At 37.0% G+C, this 23,700-nt stretch overlaps 1 protein-coding gene across 3 annotated transcripts in view; it reads right to left on the bottom strand.

Annotated features, from left to right (window-relative positions):
- The window catches only part of LOC137261511 (ALX homeobox protein 1-like), a 35,364-nt gene extending 14,270 nt beyond the window's left edge, over nt 1–21,094 (bottom strand). The window contains exons 1-2 of one of the 3 annotated variants that reach the window (XM_067799268.1): nt 20,840–21,094; nt 18,523–18,842 (exon numbers count right to left, since the gene is read on the bottom strand). In XM_067799268.1, coding sequence (XP_067655369.1) covers nt 18,523–18,842; nt 20,840–21,035 — 516 coding nt within the window. In that variant the 5' untranslated portion in view covers nt 21,036–21,094. The remainder of the gene's footprint in view (nt 1–18,522; nt 18,843–20,839) is intronic. The other 2 variants (XM_067799267.1, XM_067799269.1) reach the window with 2 other exon arrangements.
- Nucleotides 21,095–23,700: the final 2,606 nt, after the last annotated feature.

Below are 23,700 nucleotides of genomic sequence, written 5' to 3'. Positions count from 1 at the left end.
CTGAGGCGAATTCGTCCTCTTCTACAGGCTCCTCATATCAAAGAAAATATTTGCTTTTGAAACAGAAATATTGCATTTTCTACCATTTCTTCAGCCACAGTTGACAGCCTTTGATGTAAAACATACGCTTGGAAATGATTCAAACACTTAGCAAATGTAATGTAGTCATTGTGAATGTGTATTGTATAAAGTCTTCAAAGATACAGGCAGTCATATTTATTGTTTTACAGATTGGAACTGTCTCTGGTTATTTTCTTAATAGTTTGTTTATTCATGTTCAATAACGGCATCCATAAAGACGCTTCACTGTGGTGAGATTACATATTCTTCCTGTACCAAGTGTGACTTGAAAAGAAAATAGGTTCAGCGCATTAATTTATGTTTGGCGCGATTTTAATCAAACATCGTGTAGAAAGCCATTCATAAACTACACAATTCCACTTAAAGTGATAACCTTATATTTTTATGTTTTTATAATGAAATGTCATGTTTTCAGAATGAGTGTATATAGATGGAATGTATTTTGGTTTCTTTGATTGAGATCTAGTCAAATTCAAAATGTTTAATCTGTACATTAAGTACATAAGTGAAAATAACCTGCTGCGGGAACTTTTTTGTGTAAATATACGATATTCGTCAAATAATTCATAATCGTGGAAGTGTGTGTTTATCGCTACAAGTCCACGTGAACCTAGTGCACATTTGATGGCTTGTTCCATCACACTATGTGCAATATACGACCTGGTGTTCGTTGTGGGTTCCGTGGAACATGCGCTCGTATCATTTAAAGATAATCTAAACAGTCAACAACAGCCAAAAAATCGCGAACTTCAAAGAAAGAAATGATCCCCCATAGGACTTTAAACAGTTTGGCATATCGCATGCGAAACACACACATTGCAGAATCCGTGTACATATCTCGAGTCTATAAACGCCACGGAGTTATGTAATGTTCCCTTCTACCCCATGGCTTCATAATTTGCTGTTCTACAATCCATTTGGCAAAAAGCGGCGTTAGTGCCAGCAGCGAAAATGAACACTCCCTAACAAATCTCGCTCACGCCACGTGAGATCGGAGAAAAGGCGGCGAGACTAGGAAAAGGTAGCCATCTTGACGCCAAAAGCTACAAAATTACATCCCAAAATAACGATAGATGTTCTTTAATTAAATTACTCTTAATTATAGTCACTGATGATGAAAGAAGCGGATTCATAGTCAAACGATATATATTTTATGTTTGCCAATCGGATGTTTGAAAGCGGCAAGAATGGGAACATTATGTCGACGCGCGTGTGGTTGCCGCACAATCTTGGTTTTGGCCATACAGGAAATGGCTTTCTTATGCGAACGGTCGAAAGAATATGTCGATTAGGTTGAAACTGCACAAGGTCACTGAACGAAAATAAGAATTCTTGAATGACTTGTTGTTTAAGTATGTTTTCATTCAGAAACACGGGTCTGAAGCAAGAAACGAAATGTGCAGTGTGGAAAACTCTTGCAAGTCGATGTTGTTTACATTATTAAATCAAAGTATAGTTCGCTTTTTGAATGCTGCGTAAGAGTTCACTACAAAGGTGAATAACTTAGTTGTTTCTACGAAAAATATAAGAAGTTGTCCTTGTAAGTACACTATGGTTGCGATAATTCGTCCTGGCCCTTCATTGTGTTCTAACTATTGTGACACTCTAAATACTGTAAGGGCCTTAATAGGTTGGTTGGTTTTACATTTTTAGGGCGACATGGGCCAATAAGAGGTCTATTTGCGCCCTTTAATAGGGGGCGTTGGGTAGCCTAGTGGGTAAAGCGTTCGCTCGTCACGCTGAAGACCCGGGTACGATTCCCGGAAACAGATTGTGAGGTATATTTTCTGGTGGCCCCCTGCCGTGATATCGCTGGAATATTGCTAAAAGGGGCGTAAAACTAAACTCACTCACTCACTCACTCCCATTAATAGGCCAGTGTAAAGGTGTAGTCTTCCTTTGTGTTCATGTTGTATGAAACGTGAGTGAGTGTTTTCAGTTTAACCCAGCCTTCAACAGTATTACAATTACTTCACGTCGGGTGAGTTAAATGTGGGAAGATATCCCGGAGTAATGCAGGTCTCTGATGCTGAAGTGGGTGTTAGGTAACCTTATAGCTACAGCGTTTGCTTGTACCGTGCAGGTCAGGATTCTACTCCCCTCAGTGACCTCATGAATGAAGCCCATTCCCCAGCTGTGATATTGCCGAAATATTCCTAAAAGTAATTATGTTATTTTGAGAAAGAACTCCACACTTTCTTCCTATCATATTTTACTCATTTAGAACATTGGAATGAAGTGTGAAGGATTGGGTACTAAGCCTATCATTATTCGTGAATACAAAGTCACCCGAAAGGCCATATACGTTCTTGTACGTGTATTTTGTGAAGAAAATCGCATACTTGTACTTTTTGTATTTTGTGAAGAAAGACTCTAACCTAGTATGATTCTGGTGGACGTCTATCTTGACTAAAACAAACGGATTGCTCACAATCATAAATTGGAATCCTTTCATCTCCATAAACAATTCAGCAACAACGATAAAGAGACAATTGCTTCCACGTTCAAATGCTTCTTTCCCACCCTATCTTACTAACCTCACCATGCAGCCAAGAATATTCAGATCAGTATCAACAGTCAGCTCTTGAATTATCTGTTTTGAATACATCTACCCCCAAATTCGCCAACATTCAAGCCAAATTTGAAACCACGTGGGCTGCAGTTTCCTTCGGTAGAGTCTCAGGCTGTTCCGGACGTCCGGAGCACAATACACGTGTCCCTGGGACCCACCGTCTCCCCTCTCCAATCCCGACACCGTTGGCCCCGTCAGCCCCTATGAGTAAGTCATGGCCCAACGTAGTGCCATGAATCTTGCCGGTACCAAAGGAGCTCGTCCCCGGAGAGAATTTCCTCGATCGCAGGAAGGAAAAGTTTCTTGTCTAAACAACGCCACCGTCCCGTCGACGCTTAAGAAACATTTAGAAAAGGGATGGAAGAAAGCTACGAATAATTGAAATACATCCTCGTTGTGAAAGGCTTTTTAACGCAAAAAAGTTACATTCCTTCGGTTTTGAATTTTATTATTAGAGTAAATAGAAAGTGCCATAAACAATATCTGGAAGGGGATGTTTCGGAAGAACAATGTGAATTTACAAACGGATATCTTAGTTTCATGTGACTCATTTAATATAACATGTTGGTTCTTTTCTTTAAATACATTTATTTTCTGTTAACATTTTCTGATTGTACATTATTTGCTAATAATTGAACATGATGGTATATAGACTTCACGTCATGTTAAATCGTACCAACAAAGCATACATGTTTCAACGAAATATACCAAAGTTTCTGCAAATACTTTTGAGATATTAGGAGTTATTGATCTCAAACTCTATTTTATCGAGTATTTCACAAATAAATATCTTTTGTTTTTTTAACGAAAAAGAAGCAATCGCTGCCAAAAAAAAATCCAAAAAAAAAAAAAAAAAAAACGTTTACGATATTAGGAGTTACTTATTTGAAACTTGCCAAATTTATCGAGAATTTCATGCGCAGGTTCTTTAACACCTGGACCAAAAGGTCATCCCCAAAACACAAATATAAACACAGATGTCTACTTAAGCATATACTTGTTTATCCTTCTAAGACACCTAAAGTCCACTAATCCCCCAATATATATTTCAAGACTATTTTCCTTACAGCTTTAACAACACCTCACAGACAATTATGCAGCAGAGTGCGATGTATGATGTTTTCTGTGTAACCAACAGGATTTACACTCTGACTGGGGAGAAGATGTACAGAATATCACAAGCAATGAGGCTTCTGAGAACACAATATAAATAAACATATCGGCTTCCTGTAAGCTGCGTTAGGCATAACTTGTCGGGAACGTCTGACGGACACCGTAATTCTTTCTGTAGGAGTTAGGGTGTAGCTTTTAATGTTATGAGTAATTTGGTGGGGCTGAGAATGTGTTCACCGGATTGTGGCTTTAGTTTTTAAATTTCCAAATATTTTCAGATTGATGGAATTCAGTTCTGTGATAATTATTCAGTTTGAATCTATATATTTTGTTTACGTTTTTGCCTGATTTCAATTCAGTAATAATTATTCGATTTGAAGCTATATATTTTGTTTACGTTTTCGCCGGATTGTAGTTACGTCGTTTTCATTTCCCAGTATTCTAAGATAGGTGGGATTCAGTTCAGAAATATATTTTTTCCTATTTGAAGCTACACATTTTGTTTGTCATGACGTATGATGTAGGATATTAATTCCTATGAAATATAATTTCAATTACTGAATTAGATGTGAAAGCGGTACATATAAATTTAATCGTCAACTCTTTATTTGACGCGTTTAAGTGGCGGACCGTTGTAAATAGACGTTAGGTGACTATGTCAAGGACACGTAGTCTTGTTTTCCTCATCGGTGTTTTCGACTGTGACGCAATGCGACTGTCAGAGAGGGACGTAACAACATGTCAGCTGCTTTTAATGGCCATATATGGGGAACAATTAACAACAATGTAAAATACTGAGACGAGTCCGAATGTGAGGTTTTACCTTAGTCTGCGAATGGTAAAATTCGCGTAAACACTCATGTATTGTATGATTCAGTGAAGGTATTTAATATTTATAAGCGCTTAAATGAAACGCAAGTCACCCAGGGTATCCTTCGGGTCCTCAATGTTGTAATCAGCATATGTGTGTCTTGAACCAAATTTCATACTCAACGTATCCACAGACTAGTTTGGGAGAATAATCAAAGTAATGCTTTTGCATATTATACTGACGTCGATTCTAGCATAATCTTCGACTGATACACCCAGTCCATAAAGGAAATTAACGATTTCAACCTTTAAATAAATATATATAAGACAGAGATTAGAAGAAAACGTGAAACGTCAGCAGATTCCCCTGGGGGAAAAGGCAAAATATCGTTGGAACTGATGTTTCAGTATCACTGATGACACCACTCGTTTTAAAAAAGGATCGAATTCAGTTATAACAACACTGATCTGAAGGGCCATTATTGGAGGTAAGACGGTAAGACAAGACGTTAACAGAGCTGTCAGAATCTTCAAAGAGCGACAGATAGCGATACCTGAAGGCAGCTATGATCCAAAGTGATGGAATCCCGTGAACGCTTGCAATAGATGAGGATGCTATAGGCGAAGCAGCGCGGTCAAGGGGAGGATGTAATCTAATTTTCAAACTCAAAACAACATTGCATTTCACGTCGATTGCGCCCAATTACTACCTTAATCTAAGTTCTCCTTGCTACATCCAGCACTGTTGAGAACAGCGAACCACCGCAACCCATACGTCAAAACGTAACATAGCTTTCACACTGGAGTGATGCGGTCCCTGCATAAAAGCTTTCTACGAATGGGTTAGCTTGATAAATATATATTTTGTCTTTGATGTTGAAAGTAATGGACCGTAATGCACTTATTATTTCTACATTCACAACGGTGACCTGTCAAGGGTTAATTCCCCCGTGGACAGAGAAACGTGTGTTTCAGCGTCCAGGTCCTCGGATCAATGGAGCCCTTGGAGCAATAATGCTTAACGACAGATCGGTTTTAGGAGAGTCCGGAAAAGGTTTAAGGAACACCTAATACCGCACTGGAGCCATCCTTCTAACCCCACTTTGCTCAGCCATCCCTCTAACCCCACTTTGGTCGTGGAAATGTGATGTAAAGATCCTTTCAGCCATTCTACTACATAAAGCATTAAGTTAATAGTGCTCAAAATGACATCAATCTTCAAAACAGTCTATTAAGAGAAGTACTCGAAAAAAAATTTACAAAAAAACAGCACGCAGCAACATGGGTTTTTTTCAGGCAGTACAGACTCGTGTATGACGACTAACAAACTGATGGGGTCCGAACTTCATCAACATGACATTACGGTTACAGTTGAGTTTAAGGACGTTACCAACTTGAAGCCTAACGTCAACGTTTTCACGAAGTCTTGTAGAATTTTTCTTATATTATTTGTTTAATTACTTTTATTATTGTTGTTTAAAATTAAAAAGATAGTATGCGTGCAGCAGTGAGGGTTCGGGTGATCTTGGCACAGCCAGGATGGTAAGGCTCACCATCAGTTCCGTTCCATTGCCCCTCTACACGCAGCCCAGACAGAGAATGGAGTTTCTTCCAGGAAACGCTGCTTAGTCGAACCCACCAAGAACCTCCCGGAGAATGTTTTATTATTATCATTATCTTTATCACTAAAATGGGTTTATATAAACCCGGCGTTTTGATACAGAGCACCATTCCAGCTATAAATAATACAAAAAAGCGTTTCTTAAGTAATTAACAAGTCATTAAATTTCAATCAACGAGTTCAAGACGATTTCAAACTTTAAATTGAACAGCCTTATATAGATGAAATACTGCTCAAAGAGGCGTAATACACTTACTGTCTATGTGATGTACCTCTTAACTCCCTGTTTAAAGTTCCGATACACGCAAACATACATCTGTGCATGTTATGTGTCTACAAAAGATTCAAAGAACAAACAAGTGCTAATTGATGAACCTTTATCCGCGACTTCCGGTGTGGATGACGTTAAAGGCAGAACGTTGCGCTCAATGATACTGGGTGCATCACCTTCACTAATATGTTACGCAAATTCTTAAAATCAAAACCAACCCCGCGTTTGTTTCTTCTGGAAATCAACATCAAACATAGTCAAGTGGAAAGCGTAGGAAACAATATATATGGAAATACGTGGTGGAAAATGCATCGGATCTCTAATGTATTCCATTCATTCCGGCTGGGTTGTATTCTGGGACCATTAACTAGACTTTCCGTGTTAAATAGAACTGATCGGGGTGATAGTCCCCCGTTGCCTGTGAGATAGGAGCAGAGTGTTACCACGTTGCTAGAACATGCTGTCGACAGACGCAGACATTGAGCTTTGGATACTGCTGCTACCAAAGAAGTGAACGTGATGGACACAATTAACATAGCAACGTTAAAAAATATGTATTTTTAGCGTAATTTCAAAAAGTATATTCATTAATCTGTGAAAATATGTCTATAAATGTATTTGAAATAGAGGACTTGTGTCATTTCTATAAACTAAAGAAACGGAAACGGTTTTACATGTATACCTTACTTTTCACACGAATACCCGGTGTCATCACAGATTTTCAATGGTCCCGCTGTTGATCTTGTCAGGTATCTGTTACATCGGATTATCTGATGGTGCTGACGTTTTCATATTTGCATGACCCTACAATTGGCATAAACAGTGTCTTGGACACTCCTGTCCAGTGAACATTAATCACGTCCAACCTTTTTCATTATAATAATAAACTATACTTTGAGCAATGTGTTAACAGAATTCGTATTGTTGCCCATTTAAATATGCTCAGAGCCTCATTGTAATGTTAAGGCCTTCCATGCTTTAAGTAATATATGGCTTTTTTACGAGCGGAAAGGTAATTTATTTAATTCAATTTTCAGATAAGTTTCGTTCCTACGTTTTATGTACTTGTACGCAAAGTCGTCGTCTTCGGGGACTAGCGTTGGTCTACGGCGTTCTCACAGACTGTAAACCATCCATTATTGGACTACTGTTAAATGTTTCTCTGGGCAAAGACGATCTGTCATTTCAAAAGGCTGACGTGTTTCAAATATGTTACGAAATGAGAAAACGGTTGGGATTTTTATGTTTGATATTTGTGTTTTTTAAATCAGTATTTCATAGCAAATATAATGAAGCACGTAACCATGGCGATGACTTATATAGTATATCTTCCTATCTTAATTCAATTTTATTGGAAAGAACGTCTTCATTCAGTGATACACGCTTATTTGACAAACGTTTTGGCTAAGGTCGGTCAGATTCCAATGGTCACAAAAGGCAAAATAAGGAATATCTTTTTAACCGTAGTGAAAGCATTCATTTTTTCGAACTGATGTACTGTTAGCGGATGCGTTCTGCTGAATTAGAACATACCAGGAACACTAGAACACAAAACAAAATTCTTACAATGATCAGGACCATAGAGTGCCAAAACCTGATACTGAAGATTCCATATTGAGTTAAATTACTCCATAATCAGAAATACCTTTTGACTAACAAATGTTACAATCACGATAAATAGTACAAATATTTCACTGAAATAAGCTAAAAGTAATTGCTTAAATATGTTTATATATCTAAGAATGTACCTTTCATTCGTTTTACAATGTTTTTCTTAACGCTAATGGTGACATTCTTGTGTATGACTATTTCGTTCTTCTCTTCTGTTTAGCTATTCTCTATAATGAAATGGAAATCCACTTATTATATAATTGTTTTCCTTTGTTAATACACGATGTTTGTGAGCACACCTACCCATCTCACCATTGTCTCCCTTTTCGTATGGAAATGCTGAGGTGATAGGAAATAGAGCTGATTGAAAAAGAAATTGCACTCTGAAAATGTAGTTTTCCAGGCACGGGAATTTATTGTGATTGGTCATTTCACCAAATAGATGAAGAAACCTTTTCATCTTGAATCTATTTCACCTACTCAATACTTATCTCCCCAATATTTGTGGTACGATACGAATGCCCTACAACCACCGTAACACGATTTCCACGTGCACATGTGTGAACCCCATGTGTCCATGTGTTTAAACGTTGTAAAAGTGAGACCAGTGATTGGACTTGGGTTTTCTTTGTTTGTTCATTATCCCGAACCTGGGTTAAACATTGGCCGGATCCGCACTGCCAGCTAAAGAAAAACACAGGCTCAGTCCCAAGTCCATGTGACTATAGTTAGCCGGTGGTCCCACCTTTAGACGTGGCCCACATCTGGCTTGGGGGTGGGCCTGGGGGTGGGCGTCGAGGGGAGGGGTGGGGTCACATGGCTGACCCAGCTCACATGGTCACCAGGTTAATTCAAAAAATAATATTTGAGCTTCCATGAAACAAGTTTTGGCATCGGAATTAAATTACTTCCAGTTTACTATGGACGGGAGTTCGTTAAACTGGAAAGCGTTTGTTTTCATGAAAATACTTTTTTTCTGTGTTGTTTTCGATGTGCTGGTCTGCTTGCAGTAGCCGTGAATGAATGGCTTTCATTTCGAATGAAATACTATACACAGAGTCAAACTTAATATTAATTTTAACACCCCAAAGTATGAGCTAGATTTGATAGTGTTAGTTGAATAATGAATGAATATGTATAACATGACAACAGTGATGTGAATATTTGGTGCTTGGTATGTCACTACACGTACCACCACAATACCGTTTATTAAACTGTAAACTGTACGACACTTAACATGGCAATCCATAAGAAAAAACTAACTCTCTCTCTCTCTCTCTCTCTCTCTCTCTCTCTCTCTTCATTTTTTCCCTCTGTCTCTTCCGTCTTAATTTTCTCTTTCTCTCTGTTACTTTCTCCCCTTGTTTGTCTCACAATCCCTGAACCACATTTTCTTCTCTAAAGCACTGAATGAAGCAAGTCTAGATTTCCCCAGGTTCTGAATCCTTCCCCGGGCTCCTTTTCAATTCAATTTATAATAGGTTTGTTTGTTACTATCAAAATGATATCTATTCACAGACTATTCTCCCCCACAGTCGTCTTTATTTTTTCATTCTCTTTCTCTTTTCTCTCTCATTCCCTCTCTCTTTCTCACCCGTCTCTCTCTCATTTACTTTCCACCAAAGAGGATCCAATGTTTAATACTATATGAGTGTGTGCGTGTATGTATGTCTCCAAGCCTCAGAACCTCGTATATTATCACCATTACACTATCTCCAGATATCAGTTATGACTTTTATAGCGTTAATACAAACTTCTTTTTTATCAAATAAGAGGACAATCATCACATGTTATATAACAAGTATCAAACCACAGATAGCACGCAACACCAAAACCAAATACACCAAAGACTAAACATGTCCTACAGAGAAAAAGGAGTCATTTCAATTTTCGGGCGCCCCATGTAGTCCTCAAAACTAAGGCAATGGATGTGATATGTCATTTCAACTCAGATATGTATATACGTCTGTATGGCAGACTTCGTGGGGGTTTAGAACCTAGATAAGTGTTCCGTGTAGGACGGCAAATGGACGTCGTGGCTAGTGTTCTCCGTTTTGATATGAAACCAAACTTTCTTTGAAGCTGGTTGATTACTATATGGGAAAGATCGAAAGTTCACGTGATCCTGTTTGGGCTTTGAAGCCATTGTCGCCATATGTCTGCACAAATCACCAAAATTAGATCGTAAAAAGGTTTCGGCTCGCCACACCAATATGTCGGGGTACCTTCTTAAGTTGAATAGGTTTAATGTGATGCACAATGATAACCGCATGTTGCTTTGTGAACTACACTTATTCCTGTCATTTTATTTTAAAATGAAATCGTGTGCTTGCATGCTCAAATCTCGTTGTCCAAGTGAAAAGGTTTGATGGAACACAAACTGGCAGTGTCCATGTAAGCAAATACTGATTGTCAAAGTGATACTGTTATTTTGATTAGTTATTTTTTGTGTGTTTTCTTGATGTATCTTGATGAAGGCAAGTTCAACAAACTATAAATGAACTTTAATAATCTTTCAGCTATGAATATTTGTTTGTTTCTTTTTCATATGAATATTCATTTTAATACTGAAACAGATACCATTGGGTATAAATGCTGTGTTGAAATATGCGTAGGTTTAAGAATTGGTTTAAGAAATTTTGTCACAGGTAGCAAGATATCACATTAAATGTATATACAAATCCTCATGGGCAATTCGACAAAATATTCTGAATAATAAATACTTTTGTGGAAATAATCTACACATCAAGCTCGTTATTTCGTTTACGAACAATAGAAAAAAAGACTTTAAACAAAAGTTAACACAATAGAATTTTCAAGAAAACAATTTACTCGGTTTTTCTTCTTAAAAATCTGTATTAACCCCGCGTCCGCCCACCGCCTTAACATTGTCACAGCCGAACAAGCCAAACACCATCACTTGTGCATGTAAGAATGGGATATTTTCCTCATGTGTGAAAATAAGTTGTCACATGAGTCATCGGGCACTATTCCCCTAAAAACAAGCTATTACATGTTTGTTTAGAGCCGAAGGTCACCGAGAGCATACGTAAAGACCCGAACGCTGTTTCAACATGGTCGCGGCAGGATTTTTGATTAAAAGCAAACAATGTAAATTTGGGTGAATTCTCTCGAAAATATCAGCCTGGCAGGGCTTATTAGCAACATCTTGTTCCAGTCAGTATAGCCAAAGATTCCCCTAAACACAGGGGCATGTAAACTGGGTTTTTCTCCAGTCCACCGTGTAGCTACCATGTGCTACTAATAGGAACCAGTCTTTCCAAAGCAGATAACAGAATGGAAGGATCTTATTGGTCAATATTCATCGTGTGAACCAATTAAATTGAGACTTTATGTCTAAAATTTTATGTCTCACGAATGTGAATTTGAGAAACGGGTATCCATATTACAGGAGACATTTTTCAAACCTTTGTTATCTCACAGTTAAATAACAACGTTCAGTTAAATTTATCGAAACTCAAATTACAATATTATAGAAGTCCCTCTATTGGAAAATCGACGTTTTATTTTGCTTTTAAAAACTAAGCATGCTTCCAAATACTATCAACGTAGACAAGCGTCTGTCAGATGTCTGTCAGATCCTACAACGAGTTGTTGCGTTCGCAAGATACGGTTTGCAACAGGTCGTAAGATAAATTGTACATGGCAGAAACGAGTGCTGTAATTTGTTTCGTACAGGCTGTAATTTCAAATCCGTGAATATTTTATCATCGATCGCAGCAATACGTGAAACAACGTCATGAGTGACGTCACTCGGTTTACAGCATACGACCTATACATATTGTGACCCTCCACAAAAAAGGTTAAAAATGATTCCCTTCTATTGATTATCAAGGTAATGATGATTATGATAATACTGAGATGATGAAAGAACATTAGCCGACACTCCAAAACTTTACATGATTCGAAAAAAAAGAAAAGAAAAGAAAAGTGAAGCAGTTAACGAATCTGGGAACCACATTGAGAAACCGCCCGACCTAAAGTCATTGCTATGGAGTAGCCAAATATAATCTCGTTTTCAATTTCGCAAACACGTCGGATGCAACTTACCTTAAAGGTATTTCTCACCTCAAGATATTATGGAATATATCTATTCTGCAGTGAAAAACAGATGGGAAAAACAACTTAAAGAAACCTCTTAAATTAGTTCCAACCACTGAAGATTCATTCAACTATAAACAAAAATGTAGAGCACTGGTCAGTATCTAGTTTTTAACTCAAAGCGTATAATTCCTAGCATTAGTTTTGTATAGGTATTCCAATGACTTTAAATGCATCATGGAATCCATAGATTTCTTCCTTAAGAAAAAACCCTGACAGACAGCTTTTTAGAATTGCATATCCGACTGAATTCGCGTTCCAGCCGCGCTGCGCTTATACACGCTAATTGAATCTTATCTTTCGATGCTTATCACAAAGCTCGAGCCGCGTGGAACAAGATCCGCCGCTGTTTGTTTTTGTTAATGTTAGTTTCCTCCGGTTTTTAAACGGTTAATAGACTCCCTAACACTAAAGCGATTTTAAGTGACTTTTTTGGTGGGCGAAAACTGAGGCATCGATTGTCCTAGGCTTTAATCCATAGCCGCGGGTTTATTTTTCTGAGAATTAATGTGTCATTTTATACGTATGCTTTTCTGTAGGGTGTTTTTGGTACGTTGTAATATGTGTCCGTTTTCTAGCTTGAATTCTTCGCCGTTTTAACAAACCTCCGTTGAAACCTTGTTCGAAAACATATGCCTAACGTTCATCTACAGCAATGTTCGCATTTGACGGTGAATTTGTGGGTTGCCGTTCTTGTAGAAAGTAGCCGTTTAGGGGAGGAATTATGTCATACTACACAAGCACATGAAAGAAACAATCCATTCACAAAGCAAAGAAAAGCATTGCAGTTGTTCGGGTTATTCGCTTTGTAAAATTAACATTTTGTTTGTTATATTTGTTGTTTTGAATGTAGTTTATACAAAGAATTCTGTCATACAAAGACTACATGTGTATGAGTGACATACAGTCTGATGTTGGTCCACAACATAGCTTGGGATCAAACTATGTGTTTTGTTGTGGGAAGCTCGGGGGACTTCTACTTCTCATGGTTGACAATTGACTAGCCTTTGCATGTGTTTAAGACGGGGACAGAAAGAGGATATGTTTACCGTTTTGGAAACACCTGGTGTCATCATTATTTGATAGGGGTTCATGATAGGCACACGCATGATAGTGTCGGAATTGGTTTTAGGAGGAATTTCTTTTGAGTGTGGATAGGGATTAGTCGCTTATATATACTAAATTATACTCGGTGGATAGGGATTAGTCGCTTATATATACTAAATTATACTCGGTGGAGAGGGATTAGTCGCTTACATCTATACTAAATTATACTCGGTGGATAGGGATTAGTCGCTTATATCTATAATAAATTATACTCGGTGGATAGGCAAACTTTTTATTTGTCTCAGTCTACACCAGGTCTGCCACGTCGCTACATAAACTACTCAAAAGAAATTACACAAAGCCTGAATTTATCTATTCGCTATGGATTGTGAAGCTAGAGTTTCTTTATATCACGTCTGTTTTCGTTGCTTCCTATTTAATCCATGAACCTAAACCCCAGATAATCACCAGTCTCGATTATCCACTGAAACAGTTATCATGAGGCGTAACAGTAAATAGGCGACACAAAGTGTATAAATAGTACACTGGCAATCAGTGATGACACCAGGTGCTCGCAGAAAGGGTAAACATACCCTGCATTAGCATATATCCCTTGTGTTAAACGTTCTATGAGGCATGGTTTCGATGAAATGACATGATTATTTTTGTTACAAAATGCGCACAGAGACACAATAGGATATACAGCAGTCCTTACTTAAAATCAAAGTAATTGACTGTTTTCTGCTATTAAGACATAAGCTGTCACTTACATACATTCCTGGAGATACGGTAATCTGTATAAAGTGAATTTAGATGCATGAGATTTTCCCAAAGCCAACAGTTCGTTCAACGTTAACCATAGTCTCAGTCCCTGAACCACATTATTTTCCGTAATGTCAAGTCCTCTCTGCAAAGCTAAAGCCCGAAATAAAGCAAGTCTAGGTTTCCTCAGGTTCTTTGCGTTCTGAATCCAACATCTCTGGGATGCTCCATTTAAAATTTTAAGTGGTTTATTTGTTATTGTCAACATTATATACACACGCGTTATCAGAGACTAAGCGCTAGTCTACATTAGCTCGTAGTATTCCTTGACATAATCATATTAAACTAATTTGATTATAAGCAGACCATTATTTGACCAGCAGCGAGCGATTAACAGTTTCTGAACGAGTATCAGACTTAGTGGAAACGTGTCTACTGTTGACACTGTTTTGAAACACATAATGTTGTTTACGTTCGTGCTCGTTTCTCAATCAACTGCTACCGTAACATGTGTTTTAAATAGGTGTACATGTCAAATCAGACGTTGAAACAATTAAACCGCATGACGTCGTATGGTCGTTTATTGATGTTATTACGGCTGCTTGGGGTGCAATCGTCTGTGACATGGCGATCGTCTGCTTAGAGAGCCCGGATGTCCTAAGATGCGCAGACTCATCAAATGTAAAGCGTCTCTAAAAATTTACAGCCATCGTTTCGAATCTCGGCAATTTCTGTGATACTTGATCCGGCTTTCGGAATGTCGTAAAAAAGCCTGGTAGCCTTTCACAATAATCTTTTATGTGAAAATAAAACTATCAAATTAATCTAATTTGGAAAAGTCAGCAACTTTGAAAAAGTTTGCCTCTTGGATACTGTATTCGGTTCAACTGTTTTCGATTAGGAGTATTTCAAAACTAGGCACTGTCTCTAGGCTGTTTATGTTGGAGCAATATCTAAACAAATTAGATTACCGAGACATGATAAGACTATACCCTCAGCAGATATCCTTCTTCTTTATAATTGTGATCTCTCTGCAACTGATATTAAATCCCTTTCAGTGGAACACTGACTATAATAGCTATATAATAATTATTACATTCTCATATGGAGCGCTATTGGTGCGCAAGTAGTGCTCAGTGAAATTAAAATACGATATGGATTCTGGTCTAAATACACAATCAAACATACTGTCAAATAATACTCGCAGAAGTCGACCTGTTAATGTGACATTTTCATTAAAATGACGAGAAACAAGACTATTCTTTTAATAGCCCTGATGTCTTGATCTATAATTCAAACCTTGATTCTTCAAAGGCTCTTTGTAACCATACATAATAATCTAAGAGATTATCCGTACAAGTCAAAATATAAACTTTTACATGCAAATTTCTAGTTGTTATGATGGTCACTGAAGAATTATTTAGATAGAACATTGCGTTACGCATCGCATAAATATGTCTACGTTCTATTGATTACCTAGTTGTACTTAGTTGTTGAATATAATTTGTATTTTGAATAAAGAAGCATCCGTTATTTTAACTATCAGTTCCATCACAGCAGCCATCATCAGTCCAATTAATTTTCAAACGTTTCTAAAGTAGGTAACACAATACCGGTCTATGTGGATAGCCCGATGCTTATTGGAAGCTTTGAAAGGTAAATTATATTCCAGGTGTAAAACAATCCACCCAATTGTCTTTTGTTTCTCTCAGAATCTGCCTGTACTCTTTCCATTGTGTGAAAATGCATACATGTGTGACAATTCCCCAGGTGTAGTGATGTAATACTTTCTGTCATTCTCGACTTACAGTTACCTGTTGCAGAACCCCCAGGTACCACTCCATCTCATGGCAATGTGGAGAATTCTATACTTCAGTTGTTTTTTTTACAGCCAAATTTTCGGATCGATTGTAGTCATAGACATTCGGTGTCTTATTATGGAAAGATGAAGCATGATGAACGCACTGTTCCGTTGTTGTATCTTTGTTATATGGTTTGCATACTGTCAGCACTTTTGATGGAAATGATGGGTTTTGAATAAAAATGTCGGAGTTTATTTTCAATATATGACTGTGTTATATGTGATGAATGAAATTGAGATATTTTGTAAATACTTCCATTAATCTTTGCATAAATATTACTTTCACTGATAAATATATTTATGCTGAAAGTGTCACATAAAGTGAAACATGCGTATGCATACTTACCAATATGAATTATGGTATTTAAAGAACAGATATTTTGCACAAATCAAAGCATAGGAATATTCATGCATTCATTTTGTGTATTGTCTGAAAGGGCAAAATTTTCGGAAATGATTTTACATTTGGCAAGTTTTAATCCTCACCTTCGGTATCGGAGCGCATGTACATTTCACCCTTGTTTGATGTCACAAAGGCTGTCGCTCAAATGTCAATTAGCGGAAGTCGCGGATTTCTATAGGGCGACATGTGTTGTGAATTTCATTGATAATAATCTTAATTCAATTAACGTCAAACTCGGGGATAAAGAGATTTGAGACAATGTCACTTGCAATCATGATTCCCTCGTAGGTATTGTGCTAGGTGGGACTTTCTGATATTCCTTTTACGTTTTATGTAAACAGAAATGCTTTTCCATGTACATATATGTCTGACCCACATTTCAGCGACCAGTGTCTCTCATACGACTATCTGTCATTCACGTTTAAACCGACTACTGCAAGTTCTGATTAATTTCATCACACAGGTTAATTGAACGATGAGATACTGAACAATGAAAGATACACATCGTGAATATATTTGGCATTTTAGGGAAGTTTCTGCTTACACTTCACAACAAAAATACAATATAAATATTCACGATTCTTATTAGATTTAAATCTTCTGATATTAATATTATTGGCGTCTTTTGCCCCTTCTGTTGATAAATATAGCTTCATTTCACTATCAAGTATACTGGCAAAATATATATTTGAATAATAAACAGTTACTGGCGTGAGACAGAAAAATGATCGCATGTTCTGATATCAGCACCAGAGATAGTTTTTTGTGTAAAACCACAGCACCGTCACACGTATAATGAATGTATTATTTAGCACCGATGATTCACGAATGGGTTATGGGAAAGCAACCCTTCTAAGCTCCTGGTTAACGCCACGGGGGTGGGGCTGTCGGCCCGGGGGTGAGTGATAATTAAAACCAGGTGCTCCAACGTCTAGACTAAGTTCTACAGAACAAGACATGTTGGTTTAGGCGCGTTTAAGAATCGCTGGTAGTATATTCGGATGTCTTAAGTTATATATAAAGGTGACCAAATGTAAAAAAAAAATTAATAAGACGTGTCTGGCATGACATAAGAACTTGCTAGAATAGATGCTAGATATTGTTTACAGTATCCTTGGTACTAAACCTCTTGTATTGCATCGGATGGTGCCAACGATATAAACCACAAGACGATTCTGGTGCATTTACCTGATTCTCACACATTCCATTTGTACGTGACAATTAAAGAGGTACAAATTTACACAAACAAAAATATCATCAAATGTCCTTCACATATGCTTTCTATATGAAATTGTCTTGCTTTGTATTATTACAAAAATATTATGCAGTATTCAGTTTGCTTTTTCTGGGAACTCGATAGGACTGCATTTCTTCAGAAGTACAATGACAGTGTCACTTGAACAAATACAGAAATACATACCTTCAGTGTAGTCATAATAAATTTTTAAAAATATTTAACTGTGGTTCCTATCTCTACTGCTATATATTCTAAAGAATCTACACCATTTTACAACAGGCCTATAATGAATGGAGACGCTTTACACGATATTCATGTATTTTAAAAATTGAAATTTATACATCCAACCAATATAAGTTATTGTTACAGTTTTTAAGGTTATTGTTACAGTTTCATGATGATTTTCTTTGATGTGTGTAAATACTAACACAACCCTATTCTACGATTGCTACAACGCTTAAACTTTGTCATCGAAATGAACTAAAACGGTATTTAAGATAATAATACACTGACCTATATCGAATGTAAATTCACATAATATAATTAAATCAACTTAAATGAATGTTATTTACTCTTTAACAATCATCTCGACGATATAGATTTAGGAACACCTAAGCCGAAAGCAATGGACATTGCATTGATAACATATTTATAAAGGTATGTTCAAGTACAAAACTTATTTTAGTTACCTAATTAATTTATTAGATATTATAGTATCACTTCAACAGGTAACACAAATCGTTTGTCAGTTTCGTACCTGTGGAAATTTGCCATCGACTTTTTTAAAAATCCATTTAAAATAATCCAGGCAGTTTTAGTGAATAAACGTTTTAAAATTACAAACTTTGAACTTATGGAAATGTACATCCGTTCAATATACATAATACAACAGTATCAATTCAGCACAGTAAAAGAACCGTTGATTTCCGGGTCCTTTGAGCTGAATCAAAGTGTTTTCAAAAGCGTGATGTTTTTTTCTTCCGTTTTTATTAAAAAGAAATGTCTGCCTACCTGTACTCGGGCCTCGGTGAGGCTGCAGCGAAGGGCGAGTTGTTCCCGGGCGTACACATCAGGATAATGAGTCTTCTGGAAAACACGTTCCATCTCTTCCAGTTGGAAACTGGTGAATGTTGTCCGGTTTCGTCGCTTTTTCCGTTTGGAGTCCGGACCATCATCTTGATTATCCTCAGAATTGGACAGACCCCCTTTATCCTCCAAACTCTTGTCATTGTCACTCAGATCGTCCTTGGAACAATCCGGGGAGCCCTCGCTTTTTACACTGGACGCGTCCCCGTTCTGAAGCTTGGTTAAGTCTCCGGAATCGTCCATATCTGGAATTACAACAGACAAAAGGAAATGTACTCATAAGAACATTTTTCACCGATCAAGTATTTATTTTATGTAATACAATTTAGTTATTTTTCGTGTAAACTAGTACAAAGTCATTAACGAAAATTATCACATAGCATTTTGTTTTCGTATTGTTAACTTTTCCTTACTCATTTTATTCCCTTTTCAATAATTTATTTAGTTGTAAACAATTGATTTAGCATGATATCAAATGGTGGTCATACATATTTATCGTGTAGCATTATGAAGTATTTAATGCTGTAGAAATAAATCTTGGAAAACGGGGATTTCCCCCGAAATGTCTTGTACAAATCACTGCATTTAACTTTTTCGTGTTGTCAATCCACAGTGAGGTGATTGAAATACTAAAGACGCATTCTGACCACATTCGTGTCCTTACGAATTACTGATCATTTAACTATAACCAGGATTTCCTTATTCACGTATGAAATGTTTAGTATTTTATATATATGTTTTACTCTTGGATTACCCATCACATATTGTTTGGTTCAATATTCCTTAACAATTTAGTAATGTTTAGCATTATACGTACTTTCTGCGTAATTTCTTCATATTTACAAGTATACTCCGTTTGGATACAAGTATGGAAAACACAGTATGTTACTTTTGGTTATATTATTTTCTTCATATGTATATCATGGAACACGTTTTGTTTTGAGCAATTTTCCATAGAATATATAATACGACACAGAGATGAATAAATGCTACGGATTTAAATTATTTCACTGAGAAACATCTCATTAAGACTTTCTGCTCAAACAAATCTGTACTCACATAACACTTATCAAACACGTTTTGTTAGACTCTATAGATGGACATTTCATTATCATTGTGAATGAAATTTTAATATGCCTTGGTATGATAGCAATATTATAAGAAATAAATTTGCCAAAGGGGTATAAAGTCTTATGTTTCCAAGATAAAGATAATAACTTATAATTTTGAAATGGTAAGAGATATCTTTTGTGTTTGTTAATATAATTTCCTCGCAGAAACATTCAGCCTTAACATCATTGAAATAATATTAACTTTAATAAATAAAGTATGTTTAAAAGATTTCTTTTGGGAAGTGTAATGTTCCATTGCTACCTCCTTGCTGTGAAGTGTCTATTACTTAATATTAGACAAATAATGTCAGCGTGATATGCTGATAGAGACATAAACAAATTCCCATCACAAAGCGATGACAGCGTTGTTATCGGAAACTCCCTTAGAAATTTCATCGCCTTGTTTCAATAAAGATATCATGCAAGGTTCAGAAAGTCATTGCATTTGGAAATGGTCCTAAATAGCATTGTGGCTGTCGGATGACCTGTTTAGAGAGTGATAACTTCACAATAACACCACTTCATCTGATATGTGATCATGATAATTAGACCCCCAGGAGAGAACCTTGTTGTACCCCCTTCATACCACATCTGGCGGGATCCTAGTATGTTAATTTGTACACTTCAAGACAGACTAATTACGTCACTTGCTGGATTGATTTATATAATAGTTAAGTCATATTAATGAGTTGTTTTAGTGGATTGATTTACGATATACAACTGGAGAGTGTGAAGTCAAACACAAGCGATAGGTGTTCGCAAATATACAGCGTTAAACAATGTATACAGAATATCGAAGTGATACATCATATCAAATATTGTAAATTCCCCATATAATTCTACTTTGGACACATATTTGGTGTTTTCGACATAATCACTAAATAAATGCCAGTAATAAGCTTCATGCCCTTGCAAACATTGTAGACACGATTTTAAAAAAGTCGCGTTCCGACACCGTTAGGGTTTTCGTGGCTAGATTAAGGGCAATCATTATTCATCGACAAGCAGGACTTGTAAAGGCGATAGATATCCCCGTAAAAAAAGACTGTCCCCGGATTTCATAATTATGACTTGAACCAGTGAAAAGATCAGCGTGACCCCACAAACTGGAAGGAGCTCCACACACATACCTCGGTCTAAATCCTCGCCTCTTCTGTTTCCAAGTATATCGTCAATAGAGTGTTGGTTATACGTACTAGGACGTTGTACTGTGTCCACGAGCCGGGTCGAGGAGGCCAAATACTCCTCAGCACTGTCGGTGCCAATGGCGCTTCCGAAAGAAGTGTAAACTTTTTCGGGTTTGATCAAGTTATGAGCGGTAGTCATTCCGTGTTTTCGTCTCAAGCAACACTAGCTAAACTTACTCCAAGTTGAGGACGTTTCTTAATAAGATAATATTCGCTGTACGGTTGAGCTCCTTCTTTAAACCTATCAGATTCCCGGCTGGCTTGAACCCTCCCCTTGCTCGCTCATTCATATTACCGCCACTTCCGGAGCCACGCCCCCTACCTCATGAATATGAATGAGGTCCCGTCAGCGGGCGGTCGTTGTGTTGTTTTGATTCGCAGCATTTCCCATCTGATTGAAGATGATTTTGGAAATTTTGGGAATCTGCGAAAGATAAAAAGATGCGATGACTTTCAGTGGTTATTCTTCCAATGTGCTATGCATATAATCTGAGGTGTTTTGAAAACATGGTTTATAGTTTTGAAAACAGACACGCCTGGGACTTTTATCGTAATGGGGTGGTAATAACTTGTTTTGTCTTTGGCTAAATTGAGTTGAGGAGGCCTCCAACTTGTTGATACTCCTGAGAAAGGCACGCCTGGTTGTAAAAGTTGAAACTGTGGGATAATTTTATTTTTATTTTGCTCGCGTATGGGTCGGGGGAAAATTTACAAACATCCCCAGGCCTACCACATACAACCTGCAAAAAATATAATTTCTGAGCGGCATTGATTTCCTTTGATGTAATGAGTTCCAGAAACTCTTTAAAAAAATCACCGACGTCTCCGACAAAAACGTCTCTGTCTCCAATATGAGGATAGAGTGATTTCCACATCACAATGCCGCATATTTTGTGACACGAGAATGCTAATGGATTATCAAATTAAAGCAGTTGGTCATCGTGTCTAGATATGTGTATCGAAATATTACTCTTATGATTATGATTTCTGATGTAAATCGTACACTGACGACTTTAAAAACATTTTTCAAAGAAGATTTATGTTTAGTATGATTTCAAAAACGCGTGATTAAAGAACGTTGTAAGTAATAAAAATGATATTTCAATTTCTGCTTTCTCATTATTAACTAGAGTGTAAACGCGTGCAGATAAACATTGCTTTCAGTCATGATAAACTGGCACAAGCTTTATTCTTTCAATGTACTTTTAGAAGTGTTTACATTATTAACGTAGAACTGTGAGCTGTGAAATATAACATTTTAACATAACGAACCCCTGCACCTTTTCTAGTATCTAAACGAACCCACAGTGCGAACTAATAAAATACAGGGTTAAAAATAACACCAACGCATTCAAAACCATGTTTTAAGACAGTTTTACAGAGACGAGAACACATTTTCAAAGAGGACGCGAGGCAGACAGCAGTTGAGGATATAATGCATGATTTCCATTCTCATAAGTTATTCTGTGTAAACATAACGTAAAACCTGTGATATTTACATAGGCACTTCACAATATGGATCTCTCCCTCAAGAACGCAGGGGAACACGGCAGAAATGTCAGAGTCCAACAAGGGGATACGAGGGTAGGGAGAAGGAGATCCGATTCTCACCAATATTCCCAGAATATTTCCAGAATTCCTTGCTCATCTGCGAGTTTGTGCAAATGAGTTGTGCGAAAACGTATTTGAACGATGTGTCTTTGTTGGGTCAATGTATTGACATTTTTATTTGTTTGAAATATGTTTTGAAAGAAACTTAAATGGTATCCATACGATTATTGTGAGGATGACTATATTCACAGCCCTTTACTTGCATTGTGTATTCTTAAGCATGTAAACGGCGTTTATAATTTTCTATAGTGTTTGATGTTCTTTTCGTGTGCACCCTTATTCTCTTGCGCACTTGATTGTGTAGCATTATAGCACGGAAACTGCAATTACAATCCTTCAGATTATTTTACAGTAGAAAACTTTCGAAACAATTCATATATAATTTAATTTCCAATTCATTAGATAGGAATTCATGAAATCACATAATACAGTCGCGTCCTCAAGCTTCAAAGGATATTTGACATTATTCTCCAGTCAAGTAACATTTCGGCTTAAACCCATATATGACGTATTAAAATTATGTTTAAGGCACGCTCGATTCTTACTAGGGCTAGCTATTAAAGGAAAATATGCGACAAACAAACAAAGGTCAGGGACTTAAAAGTCCATAGAAAAGCCGAGGGGGACAGTACGTGTGGTCCGTAATCTATGTGGCGCTTTCATAAAAGCCGAACTAATGGAAGTTGTATCCTGTTCTTTTGCAGGGGGAAAGTCCTAATGGCTAACTAAAATCAACAAAGAAATGGCAACAGAGGGTGCAGATGGGTTACGGGTAGGGTTATAACGTTATGGGAAATATATCGTATTTCTTTGTCTTTCCTTTACTAGAACATAATGACAAGGCCTTTTATCATTGGAACTGAAGTATAGCTAATGTGTTTGTGAATATGTTGCAATTGCAAAGATTTTCTATGAATTCTTCGACGAATAGTGATCCTGATGAAGTATGATTTTTGTGGATTTCAGTGGATTTTATTGTTTATCAAAATGTGACGTATACACAATTGTGTATATACTTGTTACACATATTTTCTGAGAATCGGAACATTATAAATGTACTGTATAAGACACACCATGCATGACATACATCCAGAATGAGATACTACATGTGGCATAACTTCATAATGAGTTGTCATTATATTATAGTGTGCAAAGTAATGTACATGGTTTTAACTGATATATCTGACTTGAGG

Source organism: Haliotis asinina, chromosome 14, assembly GCF_037392515.1.
Source record: "Haliotis asinina isolate JCU_RB_2024 chromosome 14, JCU_Hal_asi_v2, whole genome shotgun sequence".
Taxonomy (NCBI): domain Eukaryota; kingdom Metazoa; phylum Mollusca; class Gastropoda; order Lepetellida; family Haliotidae; genus Haliotis; species Haliotis asinina.
The sequence above is the reverse complement of the archived record's forward strand: the minus strand, read 5'-3'. Positions and strand labels throughout refer to the sequence as shown.